This window comes from Olea europaea, chromosome 7 (assembly GCF_002742605.1).
Source record: "Olea europaea var. sylvestris chromosome 7, O_europaea_v1, whole genome shotgun sequence".
Classification (NCBI taxonomy): domain Eukaryota; kingdom Viridiplantae; phylum Streptophyta; class Magnoliopsida; order Lamiales; family Oleaceae; genus Olea; species Olea europaea.
Window position 1 is genome coordinate 6,480,488 of NC_036243.1, and position 18,597 is coordinate 6,499,084.

At 33.8% G+C, this 18,597-nt stretch overlaps 2 protein-coding genes across 3 annotated transcripts; one reads left to right on the forward strand and one right to left on the reverse strand.

The window, feature by feature from the left end:
* The first annotated feature begins 2,186 nt into the window (after positions 1–2,186).
* LOC111397824 lies at positions 2,187–2,843 on the forward strand. The gene has a single exon (XM_023024800.1). The coding sequence runs from the start codon at positions 2,187–2,189 to the stop codon at positions 2,841–2,843; it is 657 nt and encodes a 218-aa protein (XP_022880568.1).
* Positions 2,844–12,024: 9,181 nt separating this feature from the next.
* Positions 12,025–14,878, reverse strand: LOC111396816 (uncharacterized protein C6C3.02c-like). 2 transcript variants are annotated; one of them, XM_023023345.1, is made up of 5 exons: positions 14,755–14,878; positions 13,958–14,008; positions 12,885–12,968; positions 12,592–12,773; positions 12,025–12,359 (listed from the first exon to the last, which is right to left on the reverse strand). In XM_023023345.1, the coding sequence occupies exons 1-5, from the start codon at positions 14,786–14,788 to the stop codon at positions 12,261–12,263; spliced, it is 450 nt and encodes a 149-aa protein (XP_022879113.1). In that variant the 5' UTR covers positions 14,789–14,878; the 3' UTR covers positions 12,025–12,260. The 2 variants fall into 2 exon arrangements, with proteins under 2 accessions (XP_022879113.1, XP_022879112.1); XM_023023344.1 differs by having other exon boundaries at positions 14,737–14,865.
* Positions 14,879–18,597: the final 3,719 nt, after the last annotated feature.

An 18,597-nucleotide genomic window follows, 5' to 3' on the forward strand; every position in this document is an offset into this window, starting at 1 on the left:
TCTCCATCATTTGTAAGTAACTAGTTTGCCAAAATTGGCTATCAAATGACCTTCCGAGGAAAACTGGACCAAGTATCTATATTGAGGAGTTGGAATCGAGGTGAATTCAACAATAGATTAATGTTTCGTGATAATTAACTGAACGTCGAAGGGTCGACATCGAAAATCTTTATGACATCCTAATAAAAAGAGATGCGAGCACGTGAACAAATTCTCAACAAGAAATTCACCTGAGTTCGGCAACGATAGGAAAAATGCCTCAACAAAATGTTTTTCAAATTTATGCCTATTCTTAGAACAAAAAAATTCAATGAAATTGTCGCATTTGTTATAAAAAAGTTAGCTTTATGTTAACTCAATTATTGTTTTCTTTAAATTTTATAATAAATAATATATTTTATTTTCGTATATCTTTCATATGGACAAAATGTTTTAGATATCAAAATTGAACAACTTAAAATATGTTTGGGACTTTTTAATTTACAGATTAAATTAAAATAGATATAAATGAGTAATATTTGTGGATATTTTAAATTATGTGAATAAAAAATAAATTGAATGTTTATATAACGATAAAAATATTAAATAATCATGCCAACATAAATATGTAAGGGCTTGTTTGGTACATATTTTAAATCAATTAAAATTAATTTTTTGACCGTTATTTCATTATTCTAATTGTCATTTTTGAATTCTTCTCTCACAGATAAGATTCATTTTATCTCTAATGGTCAAAAAATCAATTATCAAAATTCTTACCAAACAAGCACTGACAAGGACCAAAGAGAGAGAAGGATGAAATTGGACACGCACAAAAAATTGTGATAATGATGAAATTGAACACGATGAAAAATTGAAAGGGACAAAATTGGAATATCACGTCTCTCTCTCTCGATTCTAGACCAGTCTTGTCTCTCGTTCTATTTTTATCGTTTGAGATGGAATATACTGGTAGCGGGTTTGACGAATCACAGGAAATTTGAAGATAGAAAAGAATATTCTTTCAAAGCGTGAGAGTCACGCTCTGTACAACCCGTATACGAACGATTTGTAATTTAACTTGGATAGTTTTGAAAAATGATAATAACTTTTTGAGCTCTCGAAGGGCTAGCCATAATGATGAATCGGATTACACTCGCATTATTGCACGTGTATTGCACGAACCAATCGTTACAAGCGATAGACTGATAGACACACACAGGACACAGCCTTCATTTTTTAGACCCTCACATATTCGAATATTCTCTTCAGTGTTCAGACTATTAAGGATGTCTTTGAATTTTTTTTTTTTTTTTTGGGTTGAAAGTTCAAAATTTGAAAGTTATTTCAAAAGTGATCTATGCCTTTTCTCAAAATAATTTAAGAACAAAAAATGTGTGAAAAAGCAATATTTATATAAAAGCAAATTAAACTTACTTTTTAAGTATAGTTTGAACAGACTGAATATCATCTTCTTAGACTTCAAAAAAGTTCAGATCTAGGGTGAAAGAGGAGTTGCTGCCAAAAAAAATTCAGATGCTACTGTGTCAGCATCTGTTTGGTCATTTCATTTTATTTTATTTTATTTATTTATTTAATTTTTTTTTTTTTTCAATAGAAAAGCTTGAGTGCATTCTATAAAAATTCTTGTAGCACTTTTCTATACATGTAGCAAAATTGAAATCTCATTAATCTGATGTCAAAAAGGCATTAGGAACAACATGCAAGCGTGAGATAGCCTCACTCTTATCCTTTGCACTACTGGGTTATGCCGCAGTGTATGGTTCGATTCTTGAGATATGAAATTGGACTCCTTGTAGGCGCAGTATACAAGCAACTCTTATTCTCTGGCCTGCTGGGATACATCCTACAATTTACCTCCCTCACAAATTTCTAGGGGCGGGGCGATGGGGCCAACAAGGTTGGGTTCAACCTTTTTTTTTTTTTTTTTTTTTTTAACAATGTAAAAATACTTAAAAGCCCTTGAAAAAGATGAAATAACTACTCTGCAAGAAGTCAAACACCCAAACTTAAAATTCACAACCAATAGAAGCTTCCTGGAATTATATATTTTGTTTGACTAGAAAGCACCTATTGATAAAGTCTTCCAATGACCTGGCATAAATACTATGTACCTCTCCACTTTATTTCTTGTTTCATCAATCCAAATTACTCCCAAAAAATAAAAATCAATACCCTTATTTCAAATGCTCATTTGTGGCAGTGGAAGTTTCGATCATCAAGTAGAAGATGACCCTGAAACATGGAGCCCTTGTTCTACACCGAAGAGATCTAAAAAGGGCACAAGTTTTTTCAGAAACAAAAGCAAGAACCCTTATGCAGATCGTGGCTTGGACAAATTTTATGCACTTTTGGCTGATCTTGATGAGAAGAGACAGGAGATTTACACACGAAATGGCTCAGAAGATATTTCCTTTGTTCGGTTTGTGTACTCGAATTCGAATGATGTCAAGCCTATTGTGGTTAAAGTGAAGGAGAAAAAGCAAGAAAAACCCAATATTCCTGATGTCAAAATCCAACAGAATACATCAGAAGTTCCATCAGACGAGCTGACAGTTGAAACCTTAAAGATTCCGACAAGTGCTGATCAGGTTTTGGAACCTAATCCAAAGAGAAAGCATAAGTACTCGGTATGTAGAAACTTCAAGTGGCAAAAATTAAGGCAACCCTATTACTATATTCCGATGATTATCATTTTGATTCTGATTCTTCTTGCTGTTTATGGACGATCTTTCGCCATACTTTGCACATCTATTGCGTGGTATCTGACACCTACAATAAAAGGAGAAGAGAGTTCAAGTTCAAGAAAACCCAAGAGGAAGAAGGAATATGAAGAAAATTGAGTGAAAAAAAGATTGTGAATAATGAAAGATTGTCTTCTCCAAGAAGTGTCATCGATGGAGCAACAGATCACAAATCTCCTCGACAGCATGTCCATCGACGAAGCTTGTGATTCAAGGATCAAGATATTTGACTTAGTAATTTTCTACTCTTCTTTTTTTCCTTTGTTAATTAATTATTTCTTCTTTTTGGTCCAGAGAATTTGGGTCTGAGAATATGTAAATTATTCTTTGTTCCACAAGTTAGTGGGGTGGACTGGAAATCCACGTTTGACATGTTCTTGGATGTACATTATCATATGTTATTACCATAATGTATAAACTCGGGTTGAACAAGGCCAAAAAAGCTTTAAATTCTATTTTTGTAATTGAATAGTCAAATTCAAACTCAGTCTGTTTTTATTTTTCCAATATTTTCTTTTAAGAAATTTGTGCAATCAATCCCCAATCTTTCGAGTTTTTTAAAACAAATTTACTTAACAAGATTTTTCCTCCACTTATATAGTGGGAATGAATTTTTTTTGTAAACTTTTTACTTCATTTTTATATTTATGTGCATAGTTAACTATTATTTCCATTTAACTATTATTTCCATTTAGTTTCACAATTTTTTTTCTATTTTTTCGGATTGTTAACTTAATATATTTTAAGAAAATGTTCCCCGTTTGCTATTTTCTAATATATATATAGATATATTTTTTTGTACTGTTACGACAAAATTCATTACTTTTATGTATTTTAAGAAAGTATCTTTATTGTTATTTTCAAATGTTTCTTCTACCCATATGATTGTGTTGAGAATTGCCAAAGGCATTCTGTCCATCGTCCCCCTTCATTCCATCCAACATCTTGTTCCACCTAGTCTTGAGTTACTCTTTGAGGAGTCATCTGTGACCAGCTTTATCCATACCTCCGTTGACTATGGATTCAAGACGTACGTTACCGAAGCATGAATGTTGTCTCTTCACAAACATCTGAAAATTTTTTGTGAGCGGAAGAGCGTTGTCGGGGCTTTTCCAAAATTGGATTTTTCCAATTTCGTTGGATTCGGCTAGTCATAGACCGTTCATGCCCTACTAGTTTTCTCTATTAGTTGTAGCATCACTTAGGTTTGTAACCTCGATAGGATACACGTCCTTGATATCCACACACTAGAATCTGCCTAGTCAAGCCGGGGAGGCTGTACACGGTGTTCGACCAATGCTGCCCGTAACAGGGGATTCGGCATTCTGCTCTCCTGATTTCAGTTAACTTCATTTGAAAATCTTTATCCTATTCAAATAAAGAAAGGCATTTCCCATTCAATTGAAACACAACTTTGTTTTAGGACTTCTGGTCCTAAGAAAACTCCCAAGACTACTCCATTTACTAGTGTAAAAGGATGCTCTCAATATAATATTTCATTACACTTCACATCGCTCACTTTATAACCTAAAGATTTAAAAATAATTTAAGCTACGGTGCTATCTATATTATGTAATTATGATTTTGAGATTTATTGTTTTGTTGAAAACTTCGAAGTTATGTACGAAATTTTTATAAATCTGTTAAGTAAGACATGTCTAGTTGGAAGTTGAAACTATGAAAATAGTATAGATTTTGCATTTCAAAAACTTGAAAATTGCATACTTGACTACTTGTAGGAATTATTAAGTACATATAATATTTTATAATTTTAGATGTATGGTATGTATTATTTTAGTTATTAAATAATTTTTAGAATGATTAAGTAATTAATATAATAATAAAAATAGGTAACCTTTTTTTATGACTAGGCTCGTAAAACTTGAAACTTAAGTCACACGTTATGATTTTAAAAATACTGGATATTAGAGCCTGAGAATGGCAAACACCAATGATACACCACAAAATACCAACTCCAATTTTCCACCCATTTCGGATTCAAGGATAATGGTGCTTCAATGTAGGGAAGCAACCATTTCTCACCATTTGGTATCAATCTAAATAAAATGGTATTAGTCAAATTTCTTTTTTGATGATTCAGGTGCCCGAGCTTCGCTCGATTATTCCTGAGGATTGGTGATCTTCTCCCTGGTTTGCTATCCGGGTAAATTCGGATGCGATTACAGCTTATACACACTTGGGTAGAACATTCGGGATACGATTCTCCTCCCTGTGGACTTTCCTTTACGACGTGCGGACACGATTCCCAAAGGGATGACAAAGCGCACCATAACTTTGCCTCTGATATGGCATATTATGATCTTGCCCATCATTCGTGGACACAATCTCGAAGACCATATTCTGGGTACAAATGTGTGTCCTCCAACATTTATTTATACTCAAACTACTGGAGAGGTAGGAGTTGGTGTTGAGATGACTCCAAATCCTCAATACAATCAATGGATGTCCATAGATCAGCTATTGATGGGGTATCTTTACTCCACAATTACTCCTGACAATGCTGTGAGAATAGCAACTCCAATCAGCTATGGGCTATAGTGAAAGAGACTTATGGTATTAGAAATCGATGCAGGATTACCTTTCTCACTAGTGAACTCCTAAAAACAAGGAAAGAAACTATGAGTATCGATCAATATCTCAACACAGTGAAGCTTTTAGCAGACAATCTCGAGATTAATGATAAAACCAAGATCAAACAACTACCAGTACATAGACTACAAATCAAACAATGGAGGGAGATCCTCAAAGTACAGTAACTATAGATGTAGAAGAAGAGGTAGAAACAGAGGTGGCAGCTCCAACAAAGTGATAGACCTATTTGTCAAGTAAGCAGCAAAATTAAACATGAGGCAAATATTTGCAATTTCAGATATGATGAACATAATATAGGAACACCACCAAATCAGAAAAACAGTAGTGATTCACAACCCAAAGCAATAGCTTTTGTGGCATCACTCCGTTTTGTGAATAATCCTGCCTGGTTTATAGATACAGGAGCTAGCGACCATGCCACTAGAGAAACGGGTAACATCGTATATAAGTTCAGCCAACAAATACACTAGTAAGGAAAAAAATTATAGTTAAAAATGGAATAAATTGCACCTCTCACATTTTGGTGTTACCTGCTTGCCTACCTAATCTGATAAACCACTTGTGTCGAATAAGTTGCCACATGTTATTAGAATTAAGCAAAACATAATTGTTTCTCAATTGACATCTACTTATTACGTCCATATAAAATTTCATTCCAATTGATATTTTGTTAAGGACAAGATAAAGATGAAGGTAATGCTACAAGGGAAGCTTAGAGAAAGTTGTATCAGCTAGATATTCGTCACTTGAACACGAGTCTATTGTTCAGAAGTCTATCCTTTCAAATAAATCTTGCAGTGTCGTCTTCTATGGTGATTCAAGTCATAATTCTTCAAATTCCCCAATTGATGTATGGCATTGGAGACTGTGACATCTATCTAGTCAGGTAGCATCTCAAGTACTCGAAGTTTGTAATCAAAAGGTGAAAATAAATGAAATCATGTCCTTTTGTAATGCCTTCCAGTATGGAAAAGCTCATATCTTATCCTTCTCTTTATTTACTTCACATGCAAAGGCTCCTTTGGATCTCATATACATGGATGTACAGAAAACAAGCTCCCATTCAATCAACATCATGTTTTAAATATTACATCATCTTCTCAGATGACTTCAGCAGATTTATCTGGATATATCCCATGAGACAGAAATCAAAAGCCTGAATATCTTTGTTCAATTAAAAAATTAGTTGAAAACAAGTTTGAAAGAGAGAGAAAAATTCTACCGTCTGATTGGAGAGGAGAATACAAAAGCTTCACAAAATTTGGGTGTGCTTGCTATCCATCTTAAAAGCTTCCACTTAACTAGATATGTCTTCCTTGGTTTTAGTGAGTCTCATAAAAGTTATAGATGTCTCAGTTCAACTAGGAAAATGTATATTTCAGGATATGTTGTATTCAATGAGTTGCATTTCCATTTCATTCTGAATTCGTTGTCAAAAACAGTCGATCCTTGTTGATTTTGAAACAACGGTGTCCTAGTCTCTCCTTTTTAACAAAATAACTCAAAATTTGATTCAAATCTTGCTAATACAACTCAACTTGATGCAACCCGAGCTATGTGATATGAAAAATGAAAACCAAACACTAGAATTGCTCGGTGATATGAAACATTGTGTGGAGACAAAAGTTGAGTTGCCACAGAACAATGAAAGTCTTTAATTAAACATTGGTGCTGATCACACTAATCATCAACCAGCCAGTAGTGAGTTAAGGCAGAGACATAAGCAAAAGTTAGTGATCAATTGCAGCATTATATGATTACTAGAAGAAAAGCTGGAGTGTTTAAACTAAAAGTCTATTCAAGGTAGTTGATTGAGCACAATCTTGAACAGATAGAACCGTAAAATATAACCGAAGCAATGGATGAAGAGTTCTATGCGCTGACGAACAACAAAACTTGGAAACTTTTACCTTCATTACCATCTTATAACATAGTGGGAAACAAATGGCATTTAGATTGAAAGACAACTCAGATGGCTAAATCCAAAAGATCAAGGCAATACTGTTAGCTAAAGGATTTCATCAAACCCGAGTTGATTTTTATGAAACCTTTAGACTGGTCATCAAAGCATCAACTCTAAGAATAATTCTTATCTTTGCAGTCTCAAGAAGATGGAAAATTAGGCAAGTTGATCAATAATGTCTTCTTAAATTGTGAACTTGAAGAGGTAGTCTACATAAACTAACCTAAGGAATTCATAGACAAATCAAAACCTTCTCATGTGTGTAAATTAGAAAAGGTACTCTACGGGTTAAAACAAGCACCTAGAGCCTAGTATAACAAGTTAAAAGCCATATTAGTAAGTTGGAAATTCCAGCAATCCAGAGCTATCACATCACTGTTTTATTTCAAGATTGAAAAGCATATTATATTTGTAGTTATATATGTGGATGATATAATTATAATGAGAATGAAAGAGTTGCTGCAAAAATTCATAGATGAATTAAACAAGTAGTTTGCATTGGAAGAGATTGGTCAGATTCATCATTTCATCGGGGTTGAAGTATGTTGGCATCACCTAGGAAATCACTTTACACAAACAATTTATATAACTGAATTACTTAAGATATTTGAACTTCAGAATCTAAACCCTTGTCCTACTTCTATTATTGCTAGTAAGACTATGTAAAAGGATAAGAGAGAAGTCATGAAAGATCCTTCACTTTACAGAAGTGCAGTTGGGGGGCTACAATATCTCACACATACCAGACTTGATAACCTTTTTTGTTAACAAATTGCGCCAATTTTGCGATCATCAACATCAACGCGTTGGCGGGTATTAAAGAGAGTTTTAAGATATCTAAAGGAAACAATTAATCAATGGTTGTGGATACAAAGGAGTGACAGACTGACATTAAGTGGATACTTAGATGGAGACTGGGCTTCATGTCCAGATGACAGGAGATCAACAGCTGGCTACTGCATCTACTTGGGAGATAATTTTATGGCTTGTTCGTTAAAAAGGCAGCATTTAGTTGCTAGTTCAAGCACATAATCAGAATACAGAGCTTTCACATCTGTGGCCTCATAAATTGCCTGGATCCAATCGTTAATTAAAGAGCTTGAACTGACGCTAGCGTCAATTTCAATCTTATGGTGTGATAATATGACTGCTAGTGCCCTGGTTGCAAATCCAGTGTACCATGCCATAACATAGCACATAGAGCTGAACATTCACTTTGTTAGAGAAAGTTCTTGGAAAAGAATTAGATGTAAAATAAGTGCCTTTTTCAGATCAGATTGAATATCTGTTAACAAAAGGCCTTTCCCATTCAAGATTCATATTTTTAAAGCAGAATCTTGGAGTTACAGTGGTACCATCCAGGTTGAAAAGGGTGCTATGAGTTCATAACTTAGTGACAATTACTGTGCCTGTTGTTGTGACAATTACTGTGCCTGTTGTTGCATTTTGTTAGAAGTGGAATCAGAGGTTCATCCAATCTCTGCAGAAATTGTCCAGCTATACATTGTAGAATACTCTTTGTATTTTACATTTTTTCATTATTCTCAATTGTAAAGTGTATACATAAATTCAGCTGTGGCTCAAGAAAATACACTGAAAGTTGTATTCAAGGATTCTTAGAAGTTAAACAGAAGATGCTACCAAAAACCATAGTTAACACTCTCGCTGGTACCTCAACTACACCCGATGTCTATCCCAGCGTTCTCGCGAATCATCAAGTTAAACTATCTCCTCAAGGCCCTCAATCCACTGAGGTCCCCACCAGTTCGGCCACCATCTCCAATTACGACAGGGCATTCGAAAAGCTCTAACAATATTCAGCGGCTTTCCCCAGCTCAACCTGATCACAGCAGGCTATCCCTCAGGTCGTCGACCTTCGATCAGTCACTCTGACATCTGTCCAGCTTCAGAAACTCGTCAAATCTTTACATTGAAATAGCCATGAACTTATCAGCTTCACCACCACCTTCCCTTTCACTCCCGAGGTCCTCACTTATCCGCTTCTTGATAGGTTCAAGTACCTCTGTGTTAAGGAATTTAAGAATATGCCTTATTGATCACTTGAATGCTTACATTGACTTCACGAATCTCCAAGTAATTCTAATGTCGTGATGTGCAAAACCTGTCCTTAAACTCTTGATTACTTCGAGGGATAGACCCTTTTACAGAGGAAGTCACAAAAGCTCTTAAATTTATGTGATCCGTAAAGGCTTCGGGACCAAATTGATTTCATGCAGCATTCTACTAAAAACGGTGCTCATCTCTAAGAAATCTCTAGCTGCACATGCATTTGATTTTCGAGCATTCAAATTTCAATTTTCAATATAGAAAAGTAATAAAATAATTTTAAAAAAAACTAGTTAAAATAAAAGATCGAGAAAAATAATAAATATTTTATTTGAGTAGTAAAATTAAATGTTAAATATAAAAAACTTGTTGGAGTATTTCAAAATTTAGCTTTCTAAATTTATTGATACTCTCTAATTGATAGAATATGCTTTTTAGAAATATATAGTCTCTTAGAAATACTCATAGGAGTCTTTAAGAACTTTGGAGGTCATAAAGTAAATTTTTATATTCTTGAAGGACTAAATGAGTAAATTAAGGATTTTTCATTAATTGCACCCTAGACTGAGAAAATCTGAAAATATGGAGTCAAATTTTCATTTGGAAAGTTTTGAGATAGTCTTGTGGCCAGGGGTTCGACTCCAAACATCTAGGGTTTGACTCAAGTCTACGTTTGACTGCACAATTCAAACAGAACCGCAAATAACATTTCAACAATTAATATTTTATTTCAAGTAAAGATGAACTTTATAGCAATCATTAAGAACCTAGATAATAGCTAAAACTAAGGCCCCCGATTGATACGCATTAATACAAAAATGAGAATAAAAAATATAGTTATTACGAGTCACACACAAGAGATAGAAAGTCAAATATGGTAACTTGATATGATGGATAACGATCATATTTTTCATTTTAATGAACAAATAATAGAAAACAAACAGGGGCTAAAATTCCTAATCAGAATTGAATTCCGAAATTACTTATCACTATTATCACTCTGAACACATGTTTGGAAATTTTAGCCCAAAGTATTGATGATATGTGACTCTAAACTTGATACATGGAGATTATCGATCATTTTAGTCTTCAAGTAGATGATTCGTAAGAAATGCAAATGGACAAAGTCGTGAATGATAGTATTGACAATGAGAGATAATTAATGGTTCAACTACAACGCAAAATAGTAACATTTATATTTTAGTATGCTCTTACGTGATCATACGAGATATATTATTGATGCAAATTACCTGGAATATGATGTGGTGCTGAATATGTGTATGCAATCGAAGTTTACAAAATATGAGTTGATTATATGAAGTTGTTATTTATGTACATGAATTTTATTGAAACGTTGTCATATGTGATTATGACGTATAATTGGTGCAAGAGATATATCGTAGTCTTCACGTGCACGTGCATCAAAGAAAGAGAGAACGAAAGTAAAGAGAGAGCCACATTACGGGTGTACAATAAAATTTCTTTGTGTCCAGACATACATACCCACTTGAAGCACTTGATAATTGTTAGGAGTAGTCGATGAGAAGGTATCGAAGGTCTATACAACATTAGTACGGAACCATTCTCATTCATGGAATTATATGATATAGAACCTCCTAGTTTTGATCTAGGAGTAGATGACGGGTTTATTGCTCTAGATGAAGAAAAAGTTCCGACCAAAAAGTAACTTTACCAGATAGACGCCTTTGCCGAGGTTTTGGTTAGCTGACTGATAGATGCTAAGGTCTTGTTTAATTTAGATTAATATTAAATTTTAAGTAGATTTTCATAAAAGATAGTACAATATGTAATTGAAAGGTTAATAAAAGTTATGAATTCATAAAATATGTGGTTAAAAATGAGTTTGAGAAAAAAAATTTAGAAACTGAGGGTCGAACATGGACTTAATGACATTATCCCATTTTGACACTCGTTTATTTTATGCTTCGTTAATTTGATTGAGGTTCCCTCCTTTTTTTTTTTTTTTTTTTTTTTTTTTTTTTTTCACCCGAGTTTTTTTTTTTTTTGGTTGGCTATCACGCGGAGGCAATGGAAAACACGAATTGTTTGCAATATGACACACTAAGAACAAAAAAATAAATAAATGATCACAAGCACGATTTGTGGACCTCTTACAAAATAAGCACCATTTTCATCGTTGATTAATAGCAAAAACTCGATGATAACTTAGTTACATAGCTTACAGTAGCAGATAATGTCATTCACAAATACTTAAGAGTCCGTTTGATTGAAACGAATTCCATGAAAAATGTCACTTTCAAGGAATTTGATTTCTACTTTAGCTGTTTGATACGAAAATTGAAATGGAGTTTCAATTCTAAGGCATAAACACTCAAGGCATATTTTTTGCCAATTCCATAGAAATCGAATTCCTATGATTTTCGTGATTTTTTCTTTTCTAACTTACATTGAATTGATTTGTCTTTTTCACATTTGTAATCAAACGAACCCTTATAATTAGAATTCAGTTACAAAATTCTGTTAAAGAAGAATGAAATCAGGTAATTGACATAATATCAAATGTAGCAAACAATGCCATAAAGGACAAAGGGGTGAACACAGGCTAAATGTCCTTATTAAAATCAACTCTCGTGGCACTCAAGTTTTCATTTTCAGTTAAAGAAGACAGTTTGTGACTTTATAGAATGATATAACCACCAGCAAATAAAGAAAAATCATTAACCAACAAAAAGTTCAATACGATAGCTTTCTCTTTCGAAACAAAAATCAAATATAGAACTCTCTAAGAACAATTTCTAGAAAAGAACTGATGATCATTATTTGAAGGAAACGTCAGAAAACCTAATTACTTCATAGCACAACTTTCAGATTGTCACGCACATCATTAAAGTCTAAATGCTCGAGCCAGCACCAGAGCCTTTGCGGCATTCAGACAGCATGTCCAGATAGAACTGACACTTGCTGATATCAGTTCCATGATAGTTTAGGCACTGCAGCATTATAAGCAGTTAATTAGTAAAGAACAATGGCAACTGTCAATGAAAAGCATTTGTTAACGAGAGAAAAACATAAGAATTTTATTATCGCTTAAAGAATGGATCTAATCCTCCACGAAAAGTAAGAAATTCCGCATTAAGTGTTGAGAACATGTATATAGCGTTGTTACAGGACTTAAAGAAAACATATGCAAGAGAAGCAGTTTTATTTAAGAAGAAAACTTACATCTTGGAAGGCCTTAGATTGAACACCACATGCATCAGATCCTCCAAGAGTATTCATTGTTGCGGCTTCTGGGCCAGGAGCAGGAGAAGAGGAAGCCACAGACTCATGTATTATGGTACGAGGACCCAGCATAGAGTCTACTGCCCGATGGGCAATTGCGTTTCCACCACCAAAAGCCATTCCTATCCATTAACAACATGAAAATTTGATGAATGTCAGCCTTTAGATTTTGGATGTCTCGACCTTTACAGGAATAATTTATGATTGGTGCAATCAAAACAACTTGAACTAACCTTCAGCAACTACTGAACCGAGTCCTCCACCCACAGGTGCGCTCTTCGGTGGTGCAGGGGGAGGAGCTGGATCTTGAACTGGAGCTGCAACATCAGGTACATACAATAAGATAAGTTAAAATCATAGAGGGTCGATTCTTAACATGAGTCTCACTTGAGATTGGTAATGACGAAAAAACTTAGATTTCAGAGATCGTCAATCCCAATATCGTAAGAGCAGAGCGGTGAACTGAGAAATATGAATTGTTGATACAACATTATAGTTCAAAAGCTTAATGCTGAGCCAGGCAGCTCGTCATACACTTTCCCCATTCAAGCTGAAGTATCTAAAAAACATAGTTATAAGACACGGCATGATTATCGACTACCGGTGATCAGTCCATTTGTTCATTAGTTCAATTGGAAAGTCATTGTTAAGAAACAAATTTTAAAAGAAAAAAAAAATAATAAGTATAGGACCAAAAGATGACGTGCTATACAATTCAAAAATTGAAGTGTTGTAAGTTAAAAATGTGTTAAACAATATAATAGAAAATCATATAAATTGATTTTTAGTCTTCCAAATTATACTTCAGTATTATATCAATTGAGAAGTGTAAATACCAGAAGGAATTTCAGTTATATAGAATTTAGCAAGTGATCTTCCATGGCGTAGTAGGACTGGTTTTTTCTTAGTCCATCATCACCAATCGGACTGATCCGTAGTTTGCCAGTTTACAGCCGTCAGACAGCCCAGGTTTATTGCTACAGACTAGACATCTAAGCTGTTTGATGACCATTATTGAGAAAAAAAAAAAAAAAAAAAAGATATTTTGAATATTATTTTTATTTTTTATTTATTTATTTTATTATTATTTTTTTTTTACAGAATGTGTGGTTAAAAATAAAAAAGAATTTTGGATTTACCTGTAAAATATTTTATCGTATGAATTTGTGGTTGAAAATGAGTACGAAAATTAATGAATTTTATTTTAAAGGGAGATAAACAAGAGCTAAGTGAACCAGAAAAAGAATATTCACTTCAGAATTAATCGATTGAATATAACCACAAATCAGAGGTGCCGAAATTTTACCAGGCCTAGGAGTGCTAGCAGCAGGGCGAGGGGCTGACCATGATGATCCACCTGCAAAATCGCATGATCAGAAATAACAAAAAGCCAAACATGGAAAATTCGAACACAATTCTATGTGCATGAAGACACAAAAATGCACAATTATGAGATGAGCGTATGCTGAAGAACAAGATAAATAGAGTCCGGTAGGCTTTCTTGTCATACCAAAACATACATATAACCATCAAGCTAACTGCTAGTGCAATGGAGACTTTGCTCAAAATTGAAAATCCATCAATCAGCATGCATTTAACTATTTCAGTTTTGTGTGTTTGAATAAGGTAGAGTCCGAATATTTCATATAGTCAATTGTCAAATTGTCTGTTTTCTAGTTTTTACATACAGCATCAATGTTAATATTTATTAACATGAAATGAGTTCATAATAGCATATATTCGAATTCATCCTGTCAGTATGGATGCAATTAAACGCAATGAATCAAGAAAACTTAACCTATAACCAAGTCTTAATTGTGAATTCCCCTTACACCACCGAAACATTCATCTCCGAAAAAAATTACACGTTCTCAATAATCGAACAAATACTCGATAATTAAATTTCCTCATTTAGAAAAAGAAAAAAAAACACGTAATTCAACACATATCGTCCTTAAATTCAACCATAAACCCACAGATCTACCAATATACGTCATAAGGAATAACAAAAAAATGATCTACAAACAAACACTCTCACACACAACATAAATAATTAAATAGACGTGAAAGTTGACACAGAGAAACCGCGAAGAGGATACAGACGTCCAAAGCTACGGCCACTGCTTCGGCGAGGCATGATTTCTTCGTGAGAGATGAAAATTGAGATTGCGTGGTATAAAATTAATGTAACTGAGAAAAGGAATAGTTGAATTGTATGAGCAGAGGCGATGATATTTATACGTTGCGTGAGGTCGGTTTAACTTGGGGACCAAGATCGGCTAAAGATTTGCTCATTTGGACCCACAAAATTTGGATTCTTGCAACGAAGCCCCTCATTTTAGATATTTGACGTTCAGATCCTTCCCCACACCCTCCACTCTCCTCTTTTGTTCAGAGTCCATAAAATAGTAATTTTATATACTTGGCAATGTTTATAAACTCTTTGAATGAGTGATTAAAGAGTATATCTCATAAAATATTTGATTAAAAATAATAGTTGACGTGCGGATAATTTTTTAAAAAGATAGTGTAATTGTTACATAATATATTCTATTGGTCGGTCAATGACTAGATTGCTAAAAAATATTGAAAGTAACTTGTTTGTTGTATAGTCTTAAGATTCTTTTTTTTTTTTTGGATTTTGAAGATCTAATTATACAAGGACTTTGAAGATCTATATCCCGGTTTCAAGATTTAAGCAAAGAAAGAGGATTTCTCCTACTTCTTCCATCTTTCTTATTTTCGATAATGTTTTTTCAATTATTCTTGTGTAATTTAATTATAAGAATGTTAGGCTAACTTTTTCATTGTATTGGATGGATGATGAACCTTATTAGTTGTTGTTTTTAATTCAAGACTCATTATTTTAGTAATTTCCTAAGTTTCTTGATTATTTATACATCAATATTGTGGTGTTTGAATGTTTGATCACCATTTAAATAACATGTTGCCTATTCATAATGTTGAAAGGCTCACAATAGATAGAACACTGCATATTTTGTACACAAAGAATAAATATTAGGAATAATATGTATGATATATGTAATTGCGTGAAAAAAACCTGTTATTAAATACGTGTTTTTCCATATAAATTCGGACTAGGAATAGGATCAAGCCGTGTTAAGCATTGTTTGATATTTCTTGAAAATGATATTAAATAAAGTTGAATTATTGATTGTCAATGACATTAGAAAATTATACTACTTTCTATGGGTCAAGAATTGAAAATAACACTAATAAGGGGATTCAGAAATCCAAATCATTCTTCTTATATTTGATAAAAACCACTTCTTCTTCTTCTTCTTCTTCTTTTTTGTTTTTTGTTTTTTTAATTTTTTTCTTTCATAGTTAAACTTAGTATAAAAATCAAAATAACATCTTCTTTGTTACTCTTTATCGAACTTGATAATAAACTAGTAGATCGAAATTAAACATTATTTCTCGTGGAACAATAATTCAACTCGCTTTATCTATTACTTATCAACAATCTCGTATGCTTCCAGGTTTTGTCCGAATAAGTTTTTAGCATTGTTTTCAGGGAATAATAGTTTTAATTTTAGTTTAGTAGTTTATATTATAGTCGTAGTTTATATTATATTCAATTTAAAAAAAAAAATTGCTTTTGTTTTGTTTTAGGCTATTCATTTTACTACCTGATTGCTTTCTATTTCATTTCTCTCAATTTTTCACCAGTTTATGCAAGTTTCTGACGAAAATCGAGATATTTCCTATAGATCTCGAAATTGAAAGAAAATTTAAAATACATAGAAGAGAATAGAGAAGAATAAAGGTAATGGTTGGGAGTAGAATCAGATTTAGGATCTAATTTAACAACCATTACTAGTTAAGCAGAGGGTTGTGGACGAAAAGGGTCGAATATTAGTGGGGGATTATGTGAATCGAGTACTTGCACTAATGCAACCAGCAATTATCTATCCACCTTTCGAACAAGCTAACTTCTACATCTGAACAGATGTCGTCAATTTCTTACAGAATCAATAAGATATTAGGTTCTGCCAGGAAGCCACGAGAAATTCACATGAATATATTCAGACTTTTCTCATGTTGTGCAAAGTTATCAGTTATGAAGGGATATCAGCTGATGCATTTTGGATGCAATTATTCCATCACACTTTGAAAGATGTTGGAAGAGAGTGGGTTTGCACATTACCTTAAGTCTATTAAATCAGGAATGAAATTCACATATTTAAGTAGAAGGACCTCAAGACCTATCTAGGGACACGGGAAAAGTACAAGAACTTATTCAAGAAGTGTCCCAATCTTGATATACCTAAGTAAGCACAAGTGTACCTCTTTTACTACAGAATACACCAAGAATTCAAAAACATGGTAGATGCTTCAGCGGGTAGATCAGTAATGACAATGGATGTTGATATTGCTTATGAGTTGTACGAGAGAATAGCAGAGAATCGATCTTTGTGGCCGGGCAATAGGAAAGTTTCGAGAAAGGCAATCGGTATGCACAATGATGATGTAGTGACAGTGTTAGCAACACATATGGAAGCAATAATGAAGAAACTTGATAATCTAACTCAATCTGTGAACATGGTATGGCAACCAGCACTGGTTTGCACAGGTTGTGGAATAGATCATTTCACTACTAGTTGTCCCATAATATCCACTCACATGGGTCAGCTTATAGAGGTCAACTATGCACAAAATTATCCAAAGCAGTAAAATGGGCCCTATCCCAACAATTACCATCTGAGTTGAAACAAACATCCTAACTTTTATTGGGTGGATAATTCGAATTAGAGCTATCACATAAAGGGCAATTTGCCAATGATTCAGCAATAGCAAGAGAAGGGGGTCTTGAAGGATCTACTTGTTAAGTATATCACCAAGAATGAGACTAAGATGCAGAAGTATTAGGCCTCTATACAGAACTTAGAGAATCAAGTTAGGAAAATTGTAGCTGCATTTGCCAGCAAACCCCATGATCCCCTACCTAACGACACAGAAAAATCCACAAGAGCAAGTACTAGAAGTTGAGGAGGTGAATTATACAACTATTAAGCTCCCATCAAACAATCCCACTACCTCTGTTAAGGCTTATGTACCATCTATCCCATTCCCTCATAGACTATAATAGTAGTCCAAAAGAGGGGCAGGTTCTGGCCAGCACAACAAAAGTGGTGTTCAATTGCCAGAGATCAGTACAAAGAGGAAAAAGACTAAGAGTGATCAGTACCTATCACTGATGAAGAACAAGTGGAGCAGTTTGAAAAAATCAATAGAGAATGAGAAATAAAGCTTTCAGACAATCCAGATGTTAAAGCAACCTTTCCTACCAATTCACTCACATCTCTAGTCTCGTTTTCTCAAAGGTTGCAAAACACTAAGTTGGAGAGGTACAAATTTCCTGGAAATCCTAAAAAAGTTGCATGTCAACATTCATTTCATTGATGTAATCCTACAAATCCCAAACTATTCCGAATTTCTGAAGGGGATGTTATAAAGAAGAGGAAGCTGCCTGAACATTAAACATTAGCCTTAACTAAAAAGTGTAGCACAATTATACAACACAGGCTTCCGCCCAGACTAAAAGAAGCAGGAAGTTTCAATTTACCATGCTTTATAGGAAGTTTAAATAATATTAACACTTTAATTAATTCTGAAACAAGCATTAATTTGATCCCTTTACCTCTTTAAAAGAAACTAGGATCGGAAGATCCAAAGGCATATTCAATAATTCTGCAGTTGGCGAACAAAACATTGAAGCACCCCTATGGAATAGTGGAAAATATGCTCATCAAGGTTGAAGACTTTATTTTTTCCAATAGATTTCATCATTCTAGACATAGAAGAAGAATATCAGATGCTAGTAATTTTGGGAAGACCATTCCTATAAACTAGCCATGCTCTATTGGATTTTTGAAACAAATAAGCTAATTTTGAGGATGGAAAATAAACAGCAGACCTTCA

What these genes read in the sequence shown, in the direction of transcription:
- LOC111397824 (XM_023024800.1), top strand. Translation starts at nt 2,187, where the DNA reads ATGCTCATTTGTGGCAGTGGAAGTTTCGATCATCAAGTAGAAGATGAC.
- LOC111396816 (XM_023023344.1), bottom strand. Translation starts at nt 14,788, where the DNA reads ATGCCTCGCCGAAGCAGTGGCCGTAGCTTTGGACGTCTGTATCCTCTT. An exon ending in TGCTAGCACTCCTAGGCCTG is followed by an intron (nt 12,969 to 13,957) that starts GTAAAATTTCGG and finishes CTGATGTTGCAG; the next exon opens with CTCCAGTTCAAGATCCAGCT. An exon ending in AATCTAAGGCCTTCCAAGAT is followed by an intron (nt 12,360 to 12,591) that starts GTAAGTTTTCTT and finishes ATAATGCTGCAG; the next exon opens with TGCCTAAACTATCATGGAAC.